The sequence below is a fragment of the Sturnira hondurensis genome, unplaced genomic scaffold (assembly GCF_014824575.4).
Source record: "Sturnira hondurensis isolate 20B ecotype Veracruz unplaced genomic scaffold, ASM1482457v3 Scaffold0006413, whole genome shotgun sequence".
Taxonomy (NCBI): domain Eukaryota; kingdom Metazoa; phylum Chordata; class Mammalia; order Chiroptera; family Phyllostomidae; genus Sturnira; species Sturnira hondurensis.
The window spans coordinates 6,023,492-6,048,902 of NW_028079044.1; the positions used below are offsets into that span (position 1 = coordinate 6,023,492).

Consider the following 25,411-nt stretch of genomic DNA (forward strand, 5'->3'; position numbering starts at 1 on the left):
TGAGAGCATCATATCAGATCTAGGATATGATGCTCTCAACCCAGTTTCCACGTAGATACATTTATTTGTTTAATGATAATGGAAAGTGGAACAAACAAATCATTTCAGGCTTTATTCTAGAAATTACTAGAAGGGAAAATACAAAACAATTCTTTACTTCTAAAACAGATACTCTATTAGATTTATGCTTTCAGAACAAAAGACTTTTCTAAGATTTCACTGCTTTAAAAAAAAATGTAAATGTACCCTGGCCAGGTAGCTAAGCTGGTGAGAGTGCTGTCTCACACTGAGGTTGTGGGTCCAATCCCTAATCAGGGCACATTAAAAAATCAACCAATGAGCCCTGGCTGGTGTAGCTCAGTGGACCGAGTGCAGGCCTGCGAACCACACGATTGCGGTTTGATTCCCAGTCAGGGAACATGCCTGGGTTGCAGGCCAGTTCCCAGCAGGGGACTCACAAGAAGCAACCATACATTGATATTTCTCTCCTCTCCTTCCTTCTGAAGATAAATAAATAAAATCTTTAAAAAAAAAAGAAAAGAAAATTCTTTAAAAAAAATCAACCAATGAATGCATAAATAAGTGGAAAAACAAACTGAAGTGTCTCTATCAATTTTACAAATTGTAAATGTAAAGCCTATTAATAGTCTAAATTTGAAAGAGAACATTTTTCTCCGAAAACAGAAAGTATTAGTGAAATATATCTCTCCTGTGAAATAAGGTTTCTCCTTAGGCCTTGAAAAGATGATACCTTGGAAAGCTGGGGTTGTTTCTCATTAAAAATAAATAAGTAAAGTAATTTGTCAAACTGTGTTTCTATGTTTTAAGCTTAATTTTTCTCAGGTTATTATTATTTTCATCTTATGATATGCTAAAAATTCTGCAGATGAATATCAAGGTTATAATTATATAGGAGTGTTACTTCTTAATTATTACAATATACATTTAATTAGAGTTTAATGCACATCTACAGAAACAGAATAATCATGTTCCAAGAGTAATTAAAACCTATATTCCATGTCTAAACCCTAAAATAATTCTTACCTATAGAAAAATAATAATATAGAAACTGAATCTGTATACTTAGATAATAATAAAATATATAATTTGAAAGTGTATATAAAATGAATATTGAGTAGTTCCTATTATGCCAGATTGTTCTGTTGTTGCATTCACTTAGTCAGATTACTCACCTCTCTGTGCCTTAGCCTATCTAATCTATAAAATTGAGATTATAATAAAACCTACTTCACAGTTAACATAAGGCTTAAGTGAAATAATGCATGTAAAAAGCTGAACTATTAGCTATTATTATAATAGTATCAAGCATGCTGTTACGTAGTGAATGAAGAAATTAGTAACTGTAGTAAGAGGATCCTAAGTAAAAGTCAATTTATTATTTGAAAATGATCAGATTCAACAGCCGTAAAACATCTTTTTTCCTAGAAAAATGTGACCTAAAAGTGCTATGTTTTGTCTCATTTTGCAACTTGTTACAACTCGGGTACACAGCCCGCACACTGGGACTGGCATAGGCCTGGGATGTGGGGAGGGGCCAGGACTGCCTGCACATTGATGTTACCGCTGAAATGGGTTCATAATGAGATCAGATCATTTAACTAGGGTCACTCTAAAAGGTCCACAGTTCTCCCAGATTACTGCCCAATTGCAACAGAGGTGTTTCAAATTTTGAAATCAATTTTATTTCGTGAATTCTTTACTTCAAATGCATAAATCATAATTTAGAACATTATACATGACTTAAATCCTTTAAGTAGCATGATATATCAGCAAAATTTATCTTTAAAACTGTATATTTTAGGGCCATCCTGTTTATTAAATGTTTATGTATTGAGAAAATATATAATGTATTTGAATGTCAAGCATGAAGGTCAATCAGCTTCAGCTTCACTGTTTTCCTGAAAGTTACAAAAGAAATGTACTTATCAATGTATCAGATTAAAATCAGTGTAAAACAGATTTTATAATGTAAAGCCAAAATACTGCCCACTAACATGGGTGATCATACAATTAAATCCAGAATTTGAATGTACTCAAATAAGTAGGCATTGTTACTTACCAGAAGTAAAGTCCTTTAATTGCTGTATATACTGCATGGCCTCATGGATCTGACCCTGTTTACACAGGCAAAGTACAGCTTTGTTGTGCGCGCTACATTCATTGTAGATAATCTGAGCTAAAGCCAAGCACTTGGCCTTGTGGTGAGTATTCTGCTCCCCATAAGCACAAATCACATCCCCAGCCTCCTCAGAAAATGTGAGCCTAGAGCAAGGAGATCAGTAAGACACATATTTGAGAGTTCTTGATGACGGGACAAAAATGAAGTAAAGTCATCCCTCAGTACCATCGGCTTTGGAGCTTATCAAACCCTGTACTCCTTGCATTTTGATGAAAAAAAAAATGTTTTAGCCCTTGGTGCTTGCTCAGGAATCATCGCACAAGCTAGAACTTGTATGAGTCACCAAGCTGCCCCACAAGAGAAAATGCTCAGCCTTCAGTACTCATTGGTTTCCGCACTTATCACGAGTTCCGGAATGAATTAATGATGAAGGCCAAGGTACCACTGCATTTGAGAACCATACTGGATTTTCTATGGTCTTCAAGAATTCCAAGTTAGTAGGCAATTAATATAGAAGAAATTAAATGCATCTAAAATTTAACAGCAAGAACAAAAACAATTGGCATGTATTCCTTTGGGGGAAGACATTTTGGTGATATTAAGATCAAGTTTCTTTTTTTGATAAACATTTTTATTATTTCTTAAAATTATATTTTTATTGTGCTATTACTCTTGTCCCCATTTTCCCCTTTTGTACCCCTCCACTCAGCCCCCCACTCCCTCAGGCAATCCCCACACCTTTAGTCCATGGCCATGGATCACGCACACATGTTCTTTGGCTACTCTATTTTCTATGTTGCACTTTACATCCCCATGACTATTCTGTAACTACCAATTGGTACTTCTTTAAAAAATATATTTTATTTATTTATTTTTTTAGACAGTGGGGAAGGGAGGGAGAAAGAGAGGGAAACATCAACGTGTGGTTGCCTTTCACGCATCCCCTACTAGGGACCTGGCCCACAACCCAAGCATGTGCCTTAGACTGGGAATCGACCAGTGACCCTTTGGTTAACAGGCTGGCACTCAATCCACTGAATCACACCACCCAGAGTCCAATTGGTACTTCTTAATCTCTTCACCTTTTTTGCCCATCCTCTGCATCCCCTCTCATCTGGAAACGATCAAAACATTCTCAGCATCTGTGATTTTGTTTCTGTTCTGCTTATTTATTTTGTTTTTTAGATTAAATTGTTGATAGATATGTATTTATTGCCATTTTATTGTTCATACTTTTTATTTTCTTCTTCATAAAGTGGGACAGAACATAACATTTCACATAACACTAGTTTGGGGGTGATGTTCTCCTTAAGCTTTTCTTATCTGGGAAGCTCTTTATCTGTCCTTTGATTCTAAACGACAGCTTTGCTGAGTAATCTTGGTTGTATGTCCTTGCTTTTCATCACTTTGAATACTTCTTTCCAGTCCCTTTTAGACTGCAATGTTTCTTTTGAGAAATCAGCTGACAGTCTTATGGGGGCCCCTTGTAGGTAACTAACCACTTTTCTCTTGCTGCTTTTAAGATTCTCTCTTTGTCTTTAACCTTTGGCATTTTAATTATGATGTGTCTTGGTGTGGGCTTCTTTAGGTTCTGTTGTTTGGGACTCTCTGTTCTTCCTGAACGTGTATTTGTATTTCCTTCACCAAATTTGGGAAGTTTTCTGTCATTATTTTTTCAAATAGATTTCCCATTTCTTGCTCTGTCTCTTCTCCTTCTGGCACCCCCAGGACATGAATATTGGAGCACTTGAAGTTGTCCCAGTGGCTCCTTATACTATCCTCATTTTTTTAGATTTTTTTCTTCTTGCTGTTCTAAATGGGTGTTTTTTTTGTCTTCTTATATTCCAAATCACTGATTTGACTCTCTGTTTCAAGGAAGAGAGGCTGAGAACAAAGAATGCGAATTATTTTGAATATTCTATTATATCATCTCAGAATCCTTAAAAGCAGTAGTATTTCCCCAATTTATGCCCTGACCAGGGATCAAACCCACAACCTTGGCATAGCCAAGGTTGGCACAGTGCTCTAACTAACTGAACTACCCAGCCAAAGCAAAAATTTATACTTAATTTTTGTTTTTTAATTTTTGATTTTCTTAAGAGAGAGGAGAAGGGAGGGAGAAAGGGGGGGAGAAACATTGATCAGTTGCCTTCCATATGCATACAGACTTGGGACTGAAACTGTACCCCAGGCATGTGCCCTGACCAGGATTTGGACAAGTGACCTTTCGGTTTGTGGGAGGACACCCAACCAGCTGAGCCACATCAACCCAGGCAAGAATTTATACTCTTACAACTAAGCAGTAGAATAGACCAAGAACCATCAGTATATGTAAGGAAATTAAACTAATCTGAGGTAGCTTTGCACTACATAACAGGTGTTGGTAGTGAGCATGAACTTTCCAATAATGTTCTCACATTTGAACCACTACCAGTGCTCCCCAACAAGTTCTTCTCGTCGAGGACACAGAGTGTAACTAGGCAGAGAAACAAAGGAGGCAGAGTAAAAAGAAGTGTACACACAGAAGAAGTTTCCTAGAGCAGAATTATGTGAAGGCCCAGTAACTGAAGGCCGTACAGAGGTGATGGGAGGAAGACCCTTGGCACTGGTAAACGGAAGTGCCACCCATCCAAAAGAGCTTCAGGACTATCCAGAGTCCTGCAGGGAAAGTGGTGCATTTGGAATAGGTGGCAGCTGTCAGTAGTACGCAAATCAGCATTTTTATGTTTGGAACATTTCTAAGTCATGACTTTGTTATTTAGGAAGTGCTTACATGAGTCCATCCACCTACCTTATACTTTTTATTTTTTAAATTTTTAATTCATTTTTGGGGGGAGAAGAAAAGGGAGGGAGAAAGACAGGGAGAGAAAGCATAGATGTGTGAGAGAAAACATCTATCGGTTGTCTCTTGCAGACCCCCAACTGGGCACTTGGCCCACAAACCAAGCATGTGCCTGACTGGGATTTGAACCTGCGACCTTTTGGTTTGCACACTAGCACTCAATCCATGGAACCACACCAGTCAGGGCTAATACACTTTTTAAAGATGATAACTATAACTCTCTGATATGTATCCTATGTCCCCATGCATTCAGAGTTAAGGAAGCATAACCCTTAGGCTACAAACCAAGCAGCCATGTCTACTAGAGTGATGACAGGGAGGCCTTTCCTCATTCTGCCTTCCAATACTCACAGCCCAAACCACGTGCACACAGACCCAGCAAAACCTGGTATCTACCCCCATGTTGGTCTTCATAAGCTGGTAGACGCTGTTTCGCTGCCTCACCCAGGTCTCCTCTACTGGACCAGTGCCTTCTCCAATTGACTACAAATAGTTCACAGATGCCCCTTTTCTGAAGAATCACTCTCAGTTCACTGGAGACAACTCACCCAGATTATGCTCATCTTTCAATCCCACAGTGGTCTAGAGCTGATGGCTAACCAATAAGGGTACAAAAGGCCAATCCTATAACCAAGGGGAAACAGCTCTGTGGTATGGTTTATGCCCCACGGCCCCTCTCCCTTTAAGATTGGCTAATACTAGACTTGCCTGAGTTCACGTCCTTGCCTGGCTATTTTCCCTTGTCTATCCTACCTACTTCTTCCCTTACGAAATTCCCCAAGGAGTGGTCTATCAGTAAATGACATGCACCAACATCCAAGTATCACACTCTCTCAAAGGGAATAGGGAGCCTGAGTGCCCAACATATTCCTCTCTGCCCTGTTACATAGCAACAGTCCTACCTTCTCATGATAATCAAAGTCAATCAGACCCCCAGACTCACAGAGCCTACCGTAAGCATGGGAAGCACAAACTCCCTGTGAGGTTTAATTTTATGTGTCAACTGGACAGGGTCGAGGAGTGCCCAGATATTTGGTCAAATATTATTTTGAGTGTGTTTGGGTGATGTGTTTGGATGAGAGTAACATTTGAATTGGTATACTGAGTAAAGCAAACAGCCCTCCTGAATATGGGTGGCAATCAGTTGAAGGCCTGAATAGCAGAGAAAGGCCAGTCCTCCCTCAAATAACAGGAAACTCCTCCAGTCTAACTACTTAAGCTGTGACATCAGTCTTTCCCAGCCTTTGGACTCAAATAGAAACATTGCCTCTTTTCAGGTCCTGAGCCTGCTGGCTTTGGGACTGGAATGTACACCATCGATTCTGTTAGGTCTCTAGCTTGCTGACTGCAAAACTTGGAATTTCTCAGCCTCCATAATTACATGAGCAAATTTCTTATACTATATGTACAGGAAATACACATATCCTTTTGAATCTGTTTCTCTAGAGAACCCTGACTAATACCCTCTCTAACTGGGCTTCTAGTAGTGAGTGGAGCACAGCCACTCTTTACTTTTCAGACTCAAGTATTCTACCTTTGGGGATACAGCATTATATAATTGTCATTGGTTTAAAGAGTACACTTCATCCTGAAGGATGTTGCTCCATCTTGACCACCGCCTAAACCATCCATGAACCAAGTTTCAGTCTTTTATGCCACTATCTGCTGGTCTTAGGTAACCCCATGAGGCCACAGGTGAGAGCTGTGCAGGAGGTATCAGTCCTTCAGCGGCAGTTGGCGTAGGTTCTGGGCCACCTATTCGTGAAGCTTACCTATATGCTCTAAACCTACTTGAACTTGGTCTTGGTTGTACCTGCTTTTGAATGGGCTCTTGTGAGCCCACCTGACCTTATGACTTGGTGAGTCTGTCAGAACCCAGTTCATGATGAGCAGCTCTCGTCGCAGTCATTGATATTCTGTGGATAAACACTCCAATTTCAGCAGGACCCAGCAGGTGACTTTCGAATGGTATATAGTCATCTGTTACAGGTGATCTACTGGGATATCTGTGAGTAGTCCCATGCCAACTGAAAACTGCAGGTGGGTAAGCCAATAACCATGTTTGATAAAGGCATGGTTACCAAAATCAACCCACCAGACAAAGCATCAAGACCAACATAAGGAAGTGCAAGGGTGAAAAGAATCTAAAATGGGTAATAGAGGAGAAAGATGATGAATACTAATTAATACTGACGACTCTCAAAGCAATCATAAGTGCAAGAAGTCAGACCAAGAAGAGTAAAAGAATACATAAAGTATGAGTTTGTTTATATAAAATTCTAGAAAAAGCAAACTAATCTACTGAACTAATTCTAGAAAGCAGATCAGTGGTTACCTGGAGATGGGAAGGAGTGTGAAATGAGGGGGTGGAAGGAAGGAAGAGGCATTATAAAGGGACACAAGGAAACATCTGAAGGTCATGTTATCATCTTGACTGTGATGATTTCACAGGCATATACATATGTCAAAACCTGTCAAACTGTACACTTTAAACTCATGCAGTTTATTATGTGTCAATTTTATCTCCATAATGCTGTTTTTTTAAAAAACTCATCAAATTATACACTTTAAATATGTATAGAATATTGTATGTAAATTATATCTCAATAAAGTTGTAAAAAACAAATTACAGCTATAGAACCAATTATAAGGACAAGGGTTATATAGTTCATCCCACTAACCTTCCTCTTTGGTCCTGACCACCTAGGCATGTGCCCTCACAGGGAATGGAACTGGGCACCTTTCACTTTGTGGATGACAGCCAACCAACTGAGCCACACCAGTTAGGATAACCTTCTTCTTTAAGCTTCCCCTAGAATTATGACCACAGAATCCTAGAAAAGTTGTGTCTGGATGGAGTGACCTTACTGTGAGAAGCAAATAGATCTGTGTTATGTAAATAGACGTCTGATGTAGATGCTGTTTTCCTATTGTACCCAAACCCTTTTTGCTGGGACAGTATATTCATCCTCAACTGCTCTGAGAACTGACTGACAGTGGCTCACAGATCCCCCCCTTCCCTGCTTAGTGAGAGCCACAATGCCCATGAAGTTAAGTGCTCCCACTCCATCTGGGCAGCCAACAGCCCCTGAATGACTGATAAAGAGGTATAAACTGCTGGCCCCTTGCTGCAAGATGAACTAGCTCTGTGGTGTGGTTCTCACTCCAGAACCACCCCTCTATAAATAAGGCCGAGGGTAGAACATGCCTGAGATCATACCCTTGCTTGGCTCTTTCCTCCTCCCTGTTCCGCTTCACTTACACATTTTCTTTGAAGGCCTCCCTCGATTAATCATGTGCATCCAAATTCCTGCTTCAGGCTTTGGTTCCAGGGAACCCAACCGAAGGGAACCTTGGTACTAATTTGTCACCCTGTACTGAGACCCAGCTCCAAGAAGCCACCTCCTGCCTGTCCTCTCTGGTGTGTATGTTCTCCTAAATGCTGCCTTGATCCATGTTCCTCCTGCTTATAAATTTTCTCCTCGGTTTACCCTTTACATGTACCCACAGCCTATCTGGAATCCGGATCCTGCCTTATTCCTCTAAGCAGCGTGATTCTAATCAATCCTTTTCTATCCTTACTGATCAACTTCCATCCATCAATAAGTGGTTATGAATCATCTTATGAACTGCCATGAGTCAACTCCTGATCAGTTGTGACTAAGCCCAGTACTCCACGAACGCTTAGGAAACACTTTCTAATTGTAGTAGAGACCTGAAATAAATGCTCAAATTATGTATTGATAAGAAAAACCATTAAATTTTTAAGAACAACTTCCTTAACCAACTATCAAAATTAAGTTAAAAGTTTAATTTTGCTTACCTTTCCTGAGTGACCCAATTGATAACTAAATCTAGACGTTTCTCAGATAGTCCACATTTGACTCCTTCCAGGGTAAGTTCTGCATTAATAGGACGTCTATGAGCATGACTTGTGCTGAAGACAGCCTCAAAAAATAAGAGTAATGGAGAAGGCTTTCCTCTAATTTTTCCAACAGCTACAGAAAAAAGAACAGTTTTTATGTCAAGCACTTTAAGTAATTGTTTGGTTTTTCTTACTATGTATTACTTTCATCTTCTTGCATTTTCTAAAAACATTTAATCTAAAATTACATATTTGGGACTTCCGCCAAGATGGAGGCATAGGTGGAAACACTGTGCCCTCTCCCACAACCAAGTTTGAATACAACAAAGGTTTGGAGAACAAAGACACAGCCAAAGAACAGAAAATTGAATTATACGGAAGTCCGACAACAACTAACCGTTCAACCGGGACGGAGCCAGCAGCGGAGCAGGGTCAGGCAGGACAGATCCCCCGACCTAGGTGTGCAAGTGGCCCGGACCCAGTCAGGGTGTGGGGCAGACTGACCTCGGTCGCACATTCGAGCACCGTGAGATGGACCACGCAGGCCCCAGAGGGCAAGGGCTGACGGCGGTGGCACACTCGCATGCAGTGGGACGAAACTCGTGGCCCCAGTGACGGTGGCAGCTGCCGCACCTGTGGGGGCCGCAGCGGGAGGCGGCAGACAGGATGCCATTGCTCCTCGTTGACCCCGCCCCCACATACAGCGTCACAACCCAGCGACTAAGTTGCCCTGCTCTGGTGAACACCTAGGGCTTCGATCCTGCTACATAACAGGCACGAACAGCCCAAAAGATGGTGCAAGAAGAACTCAAAGTCCCAGAGCCAATAACTCTAAGCCAGCCTCTCACAAGCACAGTTCAAGACACTGTTTATCAGGATGCTAACAGCACTGGTTGATTATAGTCACAAATTAGAGGAACATATGAAGGCTAAACTAATTGCAATGAAGGGAGATGTCCAGGAAACCAATAGCGATAGAAAGGAAACTGGGACTCAAATCAATGGGGTAGACCAGAAGGAAGAACAAAACATCCAACCAGAAAGGAATGAAGAAATGAGAATTCAAAAAAATGAGGAGAGGCTTAGGAACCTCCAGGACATCTTGAAACGTTCCAATATCTGGATTATAGGGGTCCCAGAAGGGGAAAAGAAACAGCCATGAGTGGAAAACTTATTTGAACAAATAATACAGGAGAACTTCCCCAGTCTGGAAAAGGAAATAGACTTCCAGGAAATCCAGGAAGCTCAGAGAGTCCCAAAGAAGTTGGACCCAAGGAGGAACACACCAAGGCACATCATAATTACATTAGCCAAGATTAAAATGAAGGAGAGAATCCTAGAAGCAGCAAGAGATAAGGGGACAGTCACCTACAAAGGAGTACCCAGCAGACTGTCAGCTGATTTCTCAAAAGAGACCTGTAGGCAAGAAGGGCTGGAAAGAAGTATTTCAAGTCATGAAATCCAAAGACCTACAGCCAAGATTGCTTTATCCAGCAAAGCTTTCATTTAGAATGGAAGGACAGATAAAGTGCTTCTCAGATAAGGTCAAGTTCAAGGAGTTCATCATCACCAAGCCCTTATTATATGAAATGCTAAAGGGACTTATATAAGAAAAAGAAGATGAAAAATATGAACAGTGAAAGGACAGCAAACTCACAGTTATGAACAACCACACCTAAAACAAAAGCAAACCAAGAGGACAGCTAGATCAGGAGTGGAACCATAGAAATGAAGAACACATGGAGGGTTAGCAACAGGGGAGTGGGAGGAGGAGAAGGGGGGTGAAGGCACAGAAAATAGCATAGATGGTAGGTAGAAAATAGATAGGGGGAGGGCAAGAATAGTGGGGGAAATATAGAATCTAAAGAACTTGAGACACGTGGTTATAAACTAAAGGGGGAGAATGGTGGGGGAGGGAGTGTGCAGGTGGAGGGGAATGAAGGGGGGAATAGAACAACTGTAATGGTATAATCAATAAAATATATTAAAAATTACATATTTGTAATTTTTAACTAATGCTTATGTATTAAACTTTATATTTTGTAATAATGACTAAACCTTACACGCTACGTGAAAGACAAGTCAGAGATTGGAGGGATGTGTCTATAAGTTCAGGAATACCAAAAAATGTTGATAGCCACCGAGAAGCTAGGAGAGAAGCATGGAATGGAATCTCCCTCAGAGCCTCTTGAAGGAACTTGAAAAAGCTGAAAGAATATACCACCAGCAGGCCTGTACTGTAAGAAATGTTAAAGGTAGTCTTTCAAGCAGAAAGAAAATGATACCAGATAGAAATATAAATTTACACAAGGAATGAATATCAAAAAATGGTGTATGCTACCAATATAAAAATTTAGAAATATTCTGTTTTTATATAATATATCAAGTGATATAATGTGATAAATTAAAGATTTAATCTATAAACCCTAAAGCAACAACCAAATAAATCAATAAAATTTATAGCTTATAAATCAACAAAGGAGAAAAAAATGGAATCGTAAAAAATTAAACTAATCCAAAAGAAGATAGAAAAAGAGAAAAAGTAACAAAGAAGACGAGGAAAATAGAAAGCAAATAAAAATCAACAACGTCATAATCATTAAATATAAGTGATCTAAACACTGCATTTTCAGATTGTATAAAAAAGTCGGATCCAATATGTTATCTAGAATACACTGACCTTAAACAAAGATACAAATAGATTAAAAGGATAAAAATATACTACGCTAATATTAATCAAAAGAAAGACAGACTGACACTTCCAATCTCAAAACTTACTAGAAAGCTATTGTAATCGAGATAGTATGATACTGGCATAAAAAGGATAAAAATCTAGAGCAATAGAATAGAATGAACACTGTTCAACTGATTTTTTTACAAGGAGCCATAAAACTCAATGGGTAAAGGCAAGTCTTTTTCTTAACAAATGGTACTGGGGAAACTAGCTCCCCACATGCAAAGGAATACATGTGGACCCCTACCTTATACCATGCATGACCACTAACTCAAAGTAGACCACAGACCTAAATCTGTAAAACCCTTAGAATAGTACACAGGATCTTAAGTTAGACAGAGTTCTTAGGTTCAACAGCTACAGCACAGCCATAAAAGAACAGAATGATAAACTGAATTTCATCAAGTTTAAAAATCTTAGTGCTACCAAAAACAGCATCAAGAAAGTGAGAAGATAATTCAATAGACTGAAAGAAAATATTTGAATACCATCTACCTGATAAGAGATTTTTATCCAGAACACAGAAAGAACTCTTGCAAGTCATTAATAAAAAACATAAATGCTACAACTTTTTTAAAAAGATTTTTATTTATTCATTTATCTTTAGAGGGGAAGGGAAGGAGAGAGAGAGAGAAATATCAATGTATGGTTGCCTTTCATGCATCCCCTGCTGGGAACTGGCCTGCAACCCAGGCATATGCCCTGACTGGGAATCGACCCGTGATCGTCTGGTTTGCAGGCCCGTGCTCAATCCACTGAGCTATACCAGCCAGGGCCTAAATACTACAACTTTTAAATGAGCAAAGAAAAGAAATATCTGCAAAGAAGTCATACAAATGGCCAAGATACATGAAAGGATGCTCCACTTCATTAGTCATTAGGGACATGGGAATCAAAACCACACTGACATACCACGTCACACGGATTAATGAGTGCTGATAAAAATGTGAAGAAACTGGAACCCATATGCACTGATGGTGGGAATGGAAAGTAGTACAAACAACTTAGCAGTTCCTCAGTGTATCAACACACAGTTAACGAGTAACCCAGGAATTCCATTCCCAAGTGTCTAACCAAGAGAAATAAAAACATATGTCCATACAAAAATTTGTGTGTAAATGTTCACGGCTGCATTATACACAATAACCAAAAAGAGGAAACACCCGAAATGACCACCAACTAATGGATAAACTATGACACATACCGTGTGCCATATATAAAAATTAACTCAAACTGGATCACAGACCTAAAAGTAAACCTAAAACTATAAAATCCTTATAAAAATTTAGGAGAAACATCTCTGCAGATTAGGCACAGATTTCTTAGGTGCAACACCAACGTCACGATTCATAAAAGAAAAATTTTCAAATTAGACTTCAACAACATTAAAAATTTCTAACCTTAATAAAGATACTGTTAAAAGAATGAAAAGACATGACACAAATTTAAAAAATATTTGTAAATCATTTATCTGATAAAGAACTTATACAATGGAATACCACTCATAAATTAAAAAAGTAAACTATTGATAAGTACAACAAAATGGATGAATTCAAAATAATTATGCTGGGTTTAAGAAGTCAGTCAAAAAAGAATACCTACTACATACTTCTATTTATATAAAATACTAGAAAGTGCAGAGCAGAGTAGCAGATGCTTAGGGACCAGAGGGGAAGCTGCGGGCGAGGACGGTGGGTGGAGTGAGAAATAGAGGGCAAGAGGGATCCCTGAGGGGAATGAGGAAAATTTGGGGTGATACACATGTCAAAACCTACCAAACTGTATACTTTAAATAGGTGTAATTTGTTGAATGTATATCAACTTACAACAACAAAGCTAATTTTAAAAGGAGGTGGAAGAGTGGGTACAGGGAGGTAAAGGAGGGTGTCGGGGGATAAATGGATGCAGACTTGACTTGGGGTGGTGAACACACAATACAGTGTACAGATGACATAGAATTGTGCACCTGAAACCTGTATAATTTTGTTAACCAGCATTGCCTCAATAAATTCAATAAAAAAGAAAAAAATTAAAAGTAAAAAAAAATAAAAGGAACTGGAGCAAATTTGACAAAACACTAATATTTATTAAATCTTGATAGTTGTACATGGCTGTTATATTTCTCCATACTTTTCTGTATATGTAAAATATCTCATCATTTAACTTAGAAAACCTAATCAGACTTTTAATATTATAGCTAAGGAAACTAAGTAAATGGTAGAGGTGAGACTGGAGCTTGGATCTTCAGTCTCCCAGTTCAGTATTCTTCCCATTCTACCACAGGGAAAAAGTACAATTTGTATACATATATAAGGTGCTGAGGGAATTCTATGCTTACCCTTAAATTTATCCACTGTCCCAATGTTCTGAAGAATTCTTCTAGGACTTCTTGCTGCAAAACAAATTGCCTTCTCATATTCACCAAGTGAGATTAATTCGTTGAACCTACAGCCATTGTATTTCATTATACACGATAAAAAGTATACAAAAAAGAAAACTGATTAGAAACGTCCGATACAGACTAAACATAGTGGCATAGTAATACAGAAAAGGAAATCTAATAAATTATAATTAGGTTCATTCACTCTGTAAGATGTTTTTTCACTTTTCCCCCTAATATTCCGTCACTCTTATAGCCTTAGAATAAAACTCTCACCTGCCAGGTGACTTTGAACCTGATCCTGTACTTTATTCCTATAGTATTTATAACAAGCCTTAGAAAATGGACAGAATTTGAAGTGAATTACAATGAGCTCAGATTTTTTCTCCCATATCATCTCTGGATAAAAGGGGAGTCGGGGAAAAGAAGGGCAATCTGCTTAGGAGCTCACCCAGGGGAAATATGGAGACAATGGAACACAAAGACTGCCAAGTTGAAAAATCAAGAGGTGTCCTTGGTGTTCAGAAGCCTATGTTGCTCTGCCAGGCATCAGAATCCCTGTTAAATATGAGACTAGCATAAGAGGAAAATAGAAAAGCTCAAATAACTTCAGCTTCTACTCCTTTTCCTCAGGCAGAATGTCTTCAAATCAGCCCTTACCTTACAATTAATAAACCTATGGCAAACACGATTTACACAGTGTTGCAAATAAATGTGGAACCCCCAGAGGAGAAAAACACCAAAGTAATATTATGGAAAATACATAAAACTTTTAACCTCATTATGGGTTTTCTCTCATATCTGAAGCTGGGAGACTTAGAGAGGAATACTGTGTAAGGAAATAACACAGGTTTCAGTATCTCCCAAAATAATTTTCACTCCTTATTTATAACATATCAACATTCAAATAAACAGTTAAAATTGTTTAATATGTCAGATTAGGAATATTACATATGTTCATTACATATGGACCTTATAGCCTATGAATTAACTTCTCAATGAATAAAGTCTTGTGGCTTGTAGTCCCCAGGGGCCCCTGGCAGGGGCGCAGGGGGCGAAACATCAGCAGAACCCCGGTCTATGGCTGAGCAAACAGTAGTTCCAAAAGCTCAACAATCCCACATGGCACCACTTTCTGTTCTGACCTGTTTGTGTTCCATAGTGTTTTTCCCCTCTTTGGGACTCCTGTGTTGTTAATAAGATGGGACAAATACTTTTTAATTAAAATGAAAAAGGAAAAAAAGAATAAAGTCTTATTTATTAAGACTTTTATTAAGACAGGTATTTATTAATTTCCTTGAGCCTCGATTATACACTATATATAATAACTTAAGTATTGGGCAAAAATATGCCTTTTTAATATGCCATAGGATAAAAATAATGAGGAAAAAAAGCCTGAATTGGTTAGGATAATCTGATGACTCAAGAAGACATTCTCAAAAACATTTTTTTAAAGATTTTATTTATTTATCTTTAGAGAGGAAGAAAAGGAGAGGATGAGAGAAATATCAATGTATGGTTGCCTCTCATGAGTCCCCTGCTGGGAACTGGCCTGCAACCCAGGCATGTGCCCTGACTGGGAATCGAACCTCGATCGTGTGGTTCGCAGGCCCGTGCTTAATCCACTGAGCTGCACCAGTCAGGGCCTCAAAAACATTTTGTAATATCAAGTTGATGGTGAAGCAATGTAGAAAAAATATAAATAAAAGTTAAATCAACACTACGATCCATCTGAAATACTTTCTAGCCTACCAATCTAGTATTTTTGTCAGTCTATTTTTTTAATTCTAGCTTATTTTCTACTTTGTCCACTAGAGTAAGATTTTAAAGATACAAAACCTAGAGGCTACAGCTTATCAAAATGCTAAATAAATATGAAATATGAAATAATAAATACATATCAAATAAATGCAACATTATTTTAACAAGAAAAATAAAAGCTTTTAAAATATTTGCCTTTCAATGTAGTAAAGCAGAATTTCAGCTTCTTTTGCTTTGCTTGGATCTTCACACAGTTCTTCAACAATGCCTTGGTCACCTATAAATATTGAAAGAGCCACCAGGTAACATTTAAGGCTCTAAATCAATAGAAAATAATAAGCATGTAGATGTTTAACACCAACAACTAAAAGCTGCAGTTTCTATTAGCACCAATCTCTTCTAAACTGCGTGGCCCCCCTTTCCCTTTCTTCCTTATTTTAAGGTACATTTTCAAGCATCATCTCTTTGGCTCACCAAGTCTACTGTTTACTAATCATCTGTTGAAGAAAGATCTGTTGAAGAAAGACTCCCACAGGGTAACAGAGACCTAACAGAAACAAGTGCATTTTTGCTTTCCTTAAACTCAGCCCAGGAAAATCCTCATTCTTTTGCTTTCTGTGTGTGTGTGGGGGGGGAGGGGGGGGAGGAAAGTTTTCCATTATTTGTATTAATTAAATATATAGATAAACTACCATATAAATCTTCAGTTTTCTCCATTTGCTTCATGAAGTCTTGAAATGAGCTGCTCATATCAGATTTCACCCATGAAGTAAGTGCATAAAGAATAATCTGCAGTCGTTGATGACTATAAAGATAAAAACATCAACACACTGAACCTAAAATGAAATAGTGGAATACTACGATAAACACAAATAAAAGCTTCAAACTTAAAAAATATAGAATCAACTTGCATACCGAAACTGTAATTCTTTGTTGGTATTTTCAGCTTCATCTCGCCGTTTTAATATCACAATCATCTCCTCCTCTAAATGTGCCTTTCTCTGAGCTGGTACATATTTTTTTGACTTTAATTGTTTAATTTCTGCATACTTATCTTCAAGATGTTTCAGGTATTTATTGAGAGCATCTAAATTGACAGATTCTTCGAGAGTCATGCCTGTGGGTAAAAGGGTCAAATCAAACAAGCCAAGCCATACCTGGAACTCTTGTGCTCAAAAGCAAAATAGGCCAGAGAGTTCTCTGTGTCAAGCTATAATTAAGAAACAGTAGGATGAACTTGTAGTTTACCGAACATTAAACAGCATTAGCATACAGTTTTAGATAGCTAGCAGTTTTTAAGCATATCAATTAAGATTCAAAGATTGCTTGTCCAAACCTTAGTATGTTGATAGAAAATTTTAATGACCTCATTACCACACCTTTAAAACCCCTAAACAACACTGTTACTCAGTAACACTAAGAGCTTCTGTCTAACAATTCAGGATTTCTGCCCAGTGATTTCTAACCAAAGCATCCATTAAACTAACAGAGCTAACCCCAGGGTAATCTGTTTATTCTTTCCAATGAAAAGCTTATAAAATGCCAGCCATATCTCTAGTCCCCTCTCCCACTAATTGTTCCTTCTACTCATTATTCATAGCAACACAGACACACACAGTTCAAGTGACTTCCCTTCTCATTCGGGCTAATTGGTGTCTTTGTTTTATTTATTTGTTTGTTTGTTTATGAGAGAGGAAGAGAGGGAGAAAGAGAAACATCAATGTGAGGGAAAAACACCAATCGCCCCCGGTATGCCATGTGCCCTGACAGAGAATCAAACCAGCAACTCACCACTTTGCAGGACGACTTTCAATCAGCTGAGTGCACTGGTCAGTGCTCACTATTGCCTTTAAAGGCACATCTCAAAATTCTTCTCCAGAAAACCCCCCATATTCATATTATTCAATTTTAATCATTCCCTTACTCTGAATCCTCTCAGTATTCAAACAATTTGTTAGTTATTCTGTACTAACTCCTATGTATCTTATCCATATTTTGTTAGCATAATTTTATTTTTGAAAGGGAATCTAGTCCCTGCCTCCACTGAACACAGGCTGATCATCCAACCTCAGCTGAAATTCTCTGGTGTGTTACTCCACACCAGAGAATTTCATAATAAAATAATGAGTTACTCTCATTATTTCAAGATATAGCTTCTTCCAAAGCTTGAATCCAAATCTGACTTGCTAATATTTCCACCTATTGATTCTGCAGCTGGATAAACACTACTTAAAATCCATAAGAGTTTTGAGTACAGTTTTCTATTATCAAAGACTTTCTTGTTTCCAGGACGAATATTTGTAATTCCTCTGTCTATTCATCATACAAACTTCTCAACACCCTGGATAAATTCCTGGATACACTACAATTTCTTAAAATGAGGCTTAGCTGAAGATGAGGAAACAGTGAATGCTGACATTAATATGAGTCAACAATACTCATCAGAACTTAATACACTACAGTTTTTACATGTATTATACCATGGGTTCTCAAACTTTAAGTACATCAGAATAACCTGGATAACTTGTTAAAACACTGACTCTGGGAGCCCTGGCTGGTGGGGCTCAGTGCATTGAGCACTGGCCTGAGAACCAAAGGGTCACAGGTTGGATTCCCAGTCAGGGCACGTGCCTGGGTTTCGGGCCAGGTCCCCAGTGGGGGACATGTGAGAGGCAACCATGCATTGATATTTCTCTCCTTCTCTTTCTCCCTCCCTTCCCCTCTCTCTAAAAATGAATAAATAAAATCTATTTAAAAACACTGACTCTTGGGCTCTAGCCCTACCCCCCACCCCCGTCCTTGGGGTTCTGACACAGTAACTCTGCAGGGGGGCCAAAGAATTTGCATTTCTGACAGGTTGCCAGTTAATGCTGATGCTGAGCTGAAACCACACTAAGAACTATTATACTTTATATAATCCAATTAGACTGGAACTCTTCCAATCTTATACGGTTGTCTTATTCCCTTGTTTCTGCCTAGAATCCTGGCTAAATTTTTTTATAAAATAAGGATAAAGTTCTGGCATACTTGGAAAATATACACATAACACATATATATTAATTTATATGTGCTATTTATACATGCACAATAAGTAATAACCGGGGACAGTTAGAATTTCTTTCAAATATTTTACACAAAATACAGTACCTGGAATAGGTTTTGAAGGATCTTTGGAGAAAGGAAAATGCTTTACTTCTTTCATGTCACGCTGTGCCCTAAGTTGTTTTATTTTGTCTATTTGCAGTTGAATCTTTGAGGAATTATGTTCAATAACCCTCATTCTGAAAAACAAAAAGGGTTTCTTATGTTTCTTTCAACTAACAATTATTTAATCGTAAAATGTATAATAAACAGGTTAATGACCATTTTTAACCATTATGGATTTAGGTGGAAGTCTACAAAGCAGTGCCCAGCCAAAGTTTTACTAACCTCACCATAATGTTCTTTCAAGGCAACAGTAAAATGCTATGATTCATACACAACCTTATTGGAACTTTATAAGTGTTAAATGTAATAATCTGGCCACAGAGTACTGTGTCTATTCCCTTTAGTTGAAAATTACATTTGCAATTTAAAATTATTTTTCTATAAAAAATAAAATAAAATAAAATTTATTTTTGTAAGTAAGTAATTGTATACGTTTCTTAGGGTTGCCATAGCAAATGGCCACCAACTTGGTGGCTTAAAACAAGAGAAATGTATTCTGGCACAGTCCCGGAGGCCAGAAACCAGTATGGCTGGGCCCAAGACAGTGTGGTCAGGACCATGTTTCCTCTACCACCTCTGGGGAGAATCCAGGCCTCGCCTTTTCCAGCTGCTGGAGCTGCTGGCCTTCCGAGGCTGCATCACTTCTGTCTCTGCAGCTGTCTGGGTCAACACTCCTTCCCCACTCTCTTATAGGGACACTTGTGACCGCCAACCTGGGTAACCCGAGATAATCTCCCTGTCTCAAGATCTTTAATACAATCACCTCTGCAAAGACCCTTTCCCCAAATAAAGTAACATTTCCAGGTTCCTAGGATTAGGACCTGATATCTTTAGGAGCCATTATTCAGCCTACTATAATAGCATATTTTGCCAGGATAATGCATATTTTTGCCCATATGTTTGAGGGAAAAATAAGGATGGGCATTATACATGGGTAGTGTGAATTCCATATTTATATAAATGTTTTTAATTCTTTTATTTATGCTTATGCATTAAAAGTGTACCTCTGTAAAGCAATAATGATATCCACATGCAAAATAATACCCTGGGATACAATAATCAGTTTTGTTTCTAAATATAAATTTAAAAATTGAATAAAAAGTTAAAAAAGATTTTTTTCCCTGAAAGTTTAGGCCAAAAACATGGGTGTGCATTGTGCATGAGAGCACAGTATACAGGGCAAAATGCGGTAATTTGGGTCATAGAGCAAAAGGAACGATAGCACTTCTCTGAGGTAAAACTGAGTTACTCCTGAAATGGGGATCTTAAAGAGCAAGAAGCAGATAAAAACTTTTAAGCATTATATGAAGTTTGCTTCCTAGCTTATCACTGATATGTTGGCCAAGGGATAAAATAACAGATTAAAATAAATTACATACATAAACGTCACAGGGTTTTGGCAAATTAAAAGCAATCCTGTCAGTATATAATTGCTGTATGCATGCATTTACGGAGTTCTTGGTAACGACAGATTGCTTAGAACAAGAGCTTAAATGTTCATGGAAGAGAGACTATGGAAATAAAATACCTTTGGATTTCACCCAAATAAGCTACGCTTGTGAAAAAAGGCAATGTTAAAAGTAAACAAACATTCAAAAGAATTGAAAGCAGGGACCTAAATAGATCCTTGTACATGAATGTTCATAGTGACCAGATTCACAACAGCCAAAGGTGGAAACAATGCAAGTATTCATCAACAGGTAAGAAAATAAAATATGGTGTATACATACAATGGAACATTACTCAGTCAAAAAAGAAAGGCAATGAAATCCCAATATAGGCTGTAACATGTTGAAAAGTATCTAATTGTTGATTAGGTTCCACTTATAGGTGAGATCATATGGTATTTGTCTTTTACGGCCTGGCTTATTTCACTTAGGATAATGAAACCCTTGTCCAAAGTATCATTGGCAAATACGTTTTCCCATGTGGTTGGTTCTCTTTTCACTTTAATGCTGTTTTCTTTAGCGGTGCAGAAGCTTTTTATTTTGATGAGATCCCATTTGTTTATTCTTTCCTTTATGTCCCTTGCTCTGGGGGACATACAATTTAACATTTAAAACATTGTCCCTGGCTGGCATAGCTCAGTGGATTGAGCACAGGCCTGCGAACCACATGATCGCGGTTCGATTCCCAGTCAGGGCACATGCCTGGGTTGCAGGTCAGTTCCCAGCAGGGGACTCACAAGAGGCAACCATACATTGATACTTCTCTCCTTCCCTTCCCCTCTAAAGATGAATAAATAAAATCTTAATAAAAAAACACATTGTCAAAACCCATGAAAAACTCCTTTTTTAGTCTAAAAAGTTGCAAAGCCAACATATTCTTTCCCATTAAAACAGTAATTAATAACAGACTAATTTATTATTATTCATGAGATCATGTCATATGAAGGGGGTGGATAAACTATCAATGCAAACTATTGAAAAGGCAAAGTAATGCATTTCTTGTCCTTTTTTAACCAAAATCTTATTATTGATTTCCAGTATCTCTGGTTGACTTGTATAAACTCAGACTGCACATCCAATAGTCCAAATTTATTGACCACCAGTCCTGCTGCAGTGTTCTAAGACTTGTCACACTACATTAGAACCTGGGTCCAGATGTTAGCAATGAACTAAAAAAATGAACTTAATTGATCCTTACTAACAGTTACATTTGCGGACCCTACATACCTTTTGGACCTCAGTCATTGCTTTGTATCTGATGAAGAGCTATAATACTGACCCACAGGTGAGACTGAGTGGGAGGTGGGGATGGCTGGGGCGGGGAATGGGGGTGGGAGTGTTGGAGGGAAAATGGAGATGACTGCATTTGCGCAATAAAAAAATGTAAGGACAAATTTTTAAAAATGTTAAATTTCAAAAAAAGTATTTAATTGTTGTCCCTTTCTGTAGATACTTTTGTGATCTCTTTATCTTTTGTCAATTTTACTATACTAAATCTAGTTGAGTATTTCTTATTTAACTGGGATTCTTTGGACCTCTATATCTGTAAATTGCTATCCTTCACCAGTTTTAGAAAATTCTCAGCCTTATTTCTTCAAGTATTGTCCCTGACCCATATTATCTTCTCTTAGAGATGTGATTACACATAATGACTTTTCCACTCTATCCTCCATGTCTTTTTTTATAATAGCTTTATTCGGATTTTGTTCATACACCTTAGAATTAACCCATGTAAGGTATACAATTCAGTGAATTTAAGTATATTCAAAGTTACACAATCACTACCATTTCTAGTTCCAAAACATTTCATCACCCCCAAAATAAGCCCTGTTCCCATTAGCAGTCTGCTGAGCAGAAGGCTATTTTCCATGCAGTCCCCCAAGGCTGGGACACCTACCCTTGGTTCAGTCTGCAAGGGTGTAACCTTTATCATCCCAGCTTTATACAAGGAGGATTTCCCAATAGACTACACCCCTTGGGAAGATCTTGGGCTCTGTTTTTGGTCCCCTCGGTGCCATGCTAAAAACTGAAACTTTTTTTTAAAATTTTATTTATTTATCTTTAGAGGGGAAGGAGAGAGGGAGAGAAACATCAATGTATGGTTGCCTTTTCTGCGTCCCCTGCTGGGAGTTGGCCTGCAGGGAACCAGCCTACAACCCAGGCATGTGCCCTGACTGGGAATCGAACTGCGATCGTGTGGTTCGCAGGCCTGTGCTCAATCCACTGAGCAAAACTGAAACTTAAGATCACTAGTTTTAATAAATGCTCTCAGGGCCACAGAAGCTTTAGTGCTCCTCTTTTGTCTTCTGTTACAATTCTGCCTGAAAATCTCCTACTGTCTTGTCAGCTTCCTGTTGCTTTTGGAAAGATTTAAAAAGTATATATTTTATGTAGCATTTTTCCCCAATAGGAAGATCCAACATCTAGCCAGCCATATTACCAGGTCAGATTTTGCATAATTTTCCAAGTTGATTTGAAATTACCTATAAAAATCATGTACCCATCATTAACCAAATAGAAGGAACACTGGAAATGAGACTATTCAACAAGAGTGAGCACTGCACTGTCTCCTAGTGGGTTACTTACCTTTGTGCATCACAGAATTAAGTGATCTAATCCAGAGGGTAATTGTGAAATTGCACTATCAAATCTCCCACATAAGAAATTACCTGGAACAACTACTTACAACCCTCAAAGTGTGATACTTTGAGTTGCAAAGCTACTGTACTGTGTAATACTACAACATGCCTCCAACTATCCTAAGAGATATAACATTTTCAAACAGAATTTTAAGTAAAAAATATAGTCATTTCAAGCTGGTAGGAAAGGTAACATGAAAACATGGCTTTAAAATAAAATTGTAATTCAAAAAGACTGAGAACCACTGGTTATAGTTGCACCAGCTAGTTAATACAACCAAGTTGACAATTATCATTTTTGGGGCTCTTTACTAATATACTCACTTTGCTTCAAGTTGGATTGCCCTTTTCCTGTGATATACCAATGTTGTGGGTTCTGCTGCCAAAACTTTAAGTTTTCCATGGAGATTAAATGCAGTCCTTTGGTCTTTCTTTATTCTTTCAATAAAGGCGTCATATTCTTTTTTGATTGAAGTAAGAACGGATTTGTATGCAGTGACATATTCTATTACCTGAAATATGATTTTTCTGCCTGTGCTACTGAATTTTGTTCTAGAACACTATGGATCAAAAGCCTTGCAAACAGCATTATAGATTGTTTTGGATCTTTATTTTTAAAGAGAGGGAAAGGGAGAAAGAAAGAGAGAAACATCAATGTGTAGTTGCCTCTCACACACCCCCAACTGAGGACCTGGCCCACAATTCAGGCATGTGCCCTAGACTGGGGACTGAACCAGCGACCTTTTAGTTCACAGGCCGGTACTCAGTCCACTTAGCCACACCAGCAAGGGCTAGATAACTTTTTAAATAAAACAAGACGAGCGATTAGAAGCCTAAAATTCTACAAATTTAGAGTTTGCACAAACACAACTGTGTATTAAAGACAGTATTTCCTGAATTGTGCTCCTTGTGAGTCATTACAGTACTATGAGCTTAAATATGAGAGACAAAAGATCATATTTTTCTCTACTTGGTATGAACACATACATTATATGATGGCACTTAACACCAATACCAGGTCTAATTATCCCAATAATGGATCTTTTATATATACTTCCATATTATTCCTTACTACCTCCAAATCCAGTCTCTGACTTCAGTCAGATCTTGAAATCCTGGACTCCCTTTCTTCCTGTTTTTCTAACCTATTAGCTCCTACTGGCTGATCAATACTCAGTTTTCAAATGGCATGTCTACACCCAATATATCAAGTAATGTAGGAAACCCCTTGCCACTGTACACTCATGGCTTCCAACAGTGTTGACGTACAGACTATGTTTGGAAGGAAAATGGAGGAAAACAGTAACAGTGGATGCCTACAGAGAAGGAAAGGGACAGAGGGTCTGATATGAGAACAATCGGACTTCCCATTGTCTATTTCTTTTCTTTACTTTTTCTTCCTCTTTCTTCCTCTCTTTCTTTCATATGCATTACCCATACAAAAATAAATAAGAAACATTTAAAACATGTTTTAAAATGTTCCAAATAATCTATGACCTCCAAATTGTGCTCATGGGGATTTCAGAAGGGAACAGTGTATAAAGAGATGTGATCAATCCATAATTTTCTCTGAAAGCCACAGTTATGCTTTCTACCCCTGCTACAGCTCCAGTCTCTGGTATCCCCCATTAATTTTCTGTTAGTTAGACAATATCTGGGAAAATTTTTCCAGGAAGACATCAGGTCTCTAAAGAAATGATATGAGGAGATTACGGATCAATGGCGAGTAGCAGGAGAGGATGTCTGAGGGACAATACTGACTGTCTTTCTGACATGACCATACTACCTATCGAACCAAATCAGGAGGCCTGCGGCCCAGGAACCCACCATAAAATAGAAGCCATTATTCTGTCGTCTTTCAAATTAAGCTGTTCCTGGTCATCCTCCACTCCACCCACCTCTGGGATGTGCTACACTCCAGGACAACTCACATACGTTAATGGACAGAAAACACACTTGTAGTGATGCATCGATCAGCTCCTGTATCTGTCTGCTAGAAGAAATACATGTCAGAAGACACTCGTGGGAACCTTTGAGAATGCAGAGGTTATGTACTCAAATAAAGGAGACAGAAGCGTGCCACAAGTAGAAAAGTTTTGCTTGATCCACAAAATATTTTAAAATTTAGGAAATTTCACCTGAAAACCATATTTCTAGCTTTTCTATGAAAACTATGAAAAATCTACCAAAATGGAACCACCATTCCTCAGTGGCAATAATCAGCTGGAACATTAGACTTAATTGGTTCTTTATTTACCACTGTCCTCCATAATTCCTTATTCTCTTATAGCCACCCCACTTAACCCTTTTAAATGACCTTCCTCACCTCTACCAGCATTCAAGTTTGAAAGTCCGGAATTGTGGCTTCCATTAAACCCAAGAAAACCAGAGCTAC

General features: G+C 38.3%; 1 protein-coding gene across 5 annotated transcripts in view; it reads right to left on the reverse strand.

Annotated features, from left to right (window-relative positions):
- Window positions 1-25,411, reverse strand: part of CLHC1 (clathrin heavy chain linker domain containing 1) — a 43,738-nt gene that overhangs the window by 9,761 nt on the left and 8,566 nt on the right. For 2 of the 5 annotated variants that reach the window (XM_037047923.1, XM_037047924.1), the window contains 7 exons: window positions 18,870-19,003; window positions 16,638-16,839; window positions 16,415-16,527; window positions 15,918-15,999; window positions 13,920-14,026; window positions 8,806-8,980; window positions 2,081-2,283 (listed from right to left, as the gene is read on the reverse strand). In XM_037047923.1, the coding sequence (XP_036903818.1) occupies window positions 2,081-2,283; window positions 8,806-8,980; window positions 13,920-14,026; window positions 15,918-15,999; window positions 16,415-16,527; window positions 16,638-16,839; window positions 18,870-19,003 (1,016 nt within the window). Of the gene's footprint in view, window positions 1-2,080; window positions 2,284-8,805; window positions 8,981-13,919; window positions 14,027-15,917; window positions 16,000-16,414; window positions 16,528-16,637; window positions 16,840-18,869; window positions 19,004-23,340; window positions 23,707-25,411 lie in introns of those variants that run through there. The other 3 variants (XM_037047922.1, XM_037047925.1, XM_037047926.1) reach the window with 3 other exon arrangements.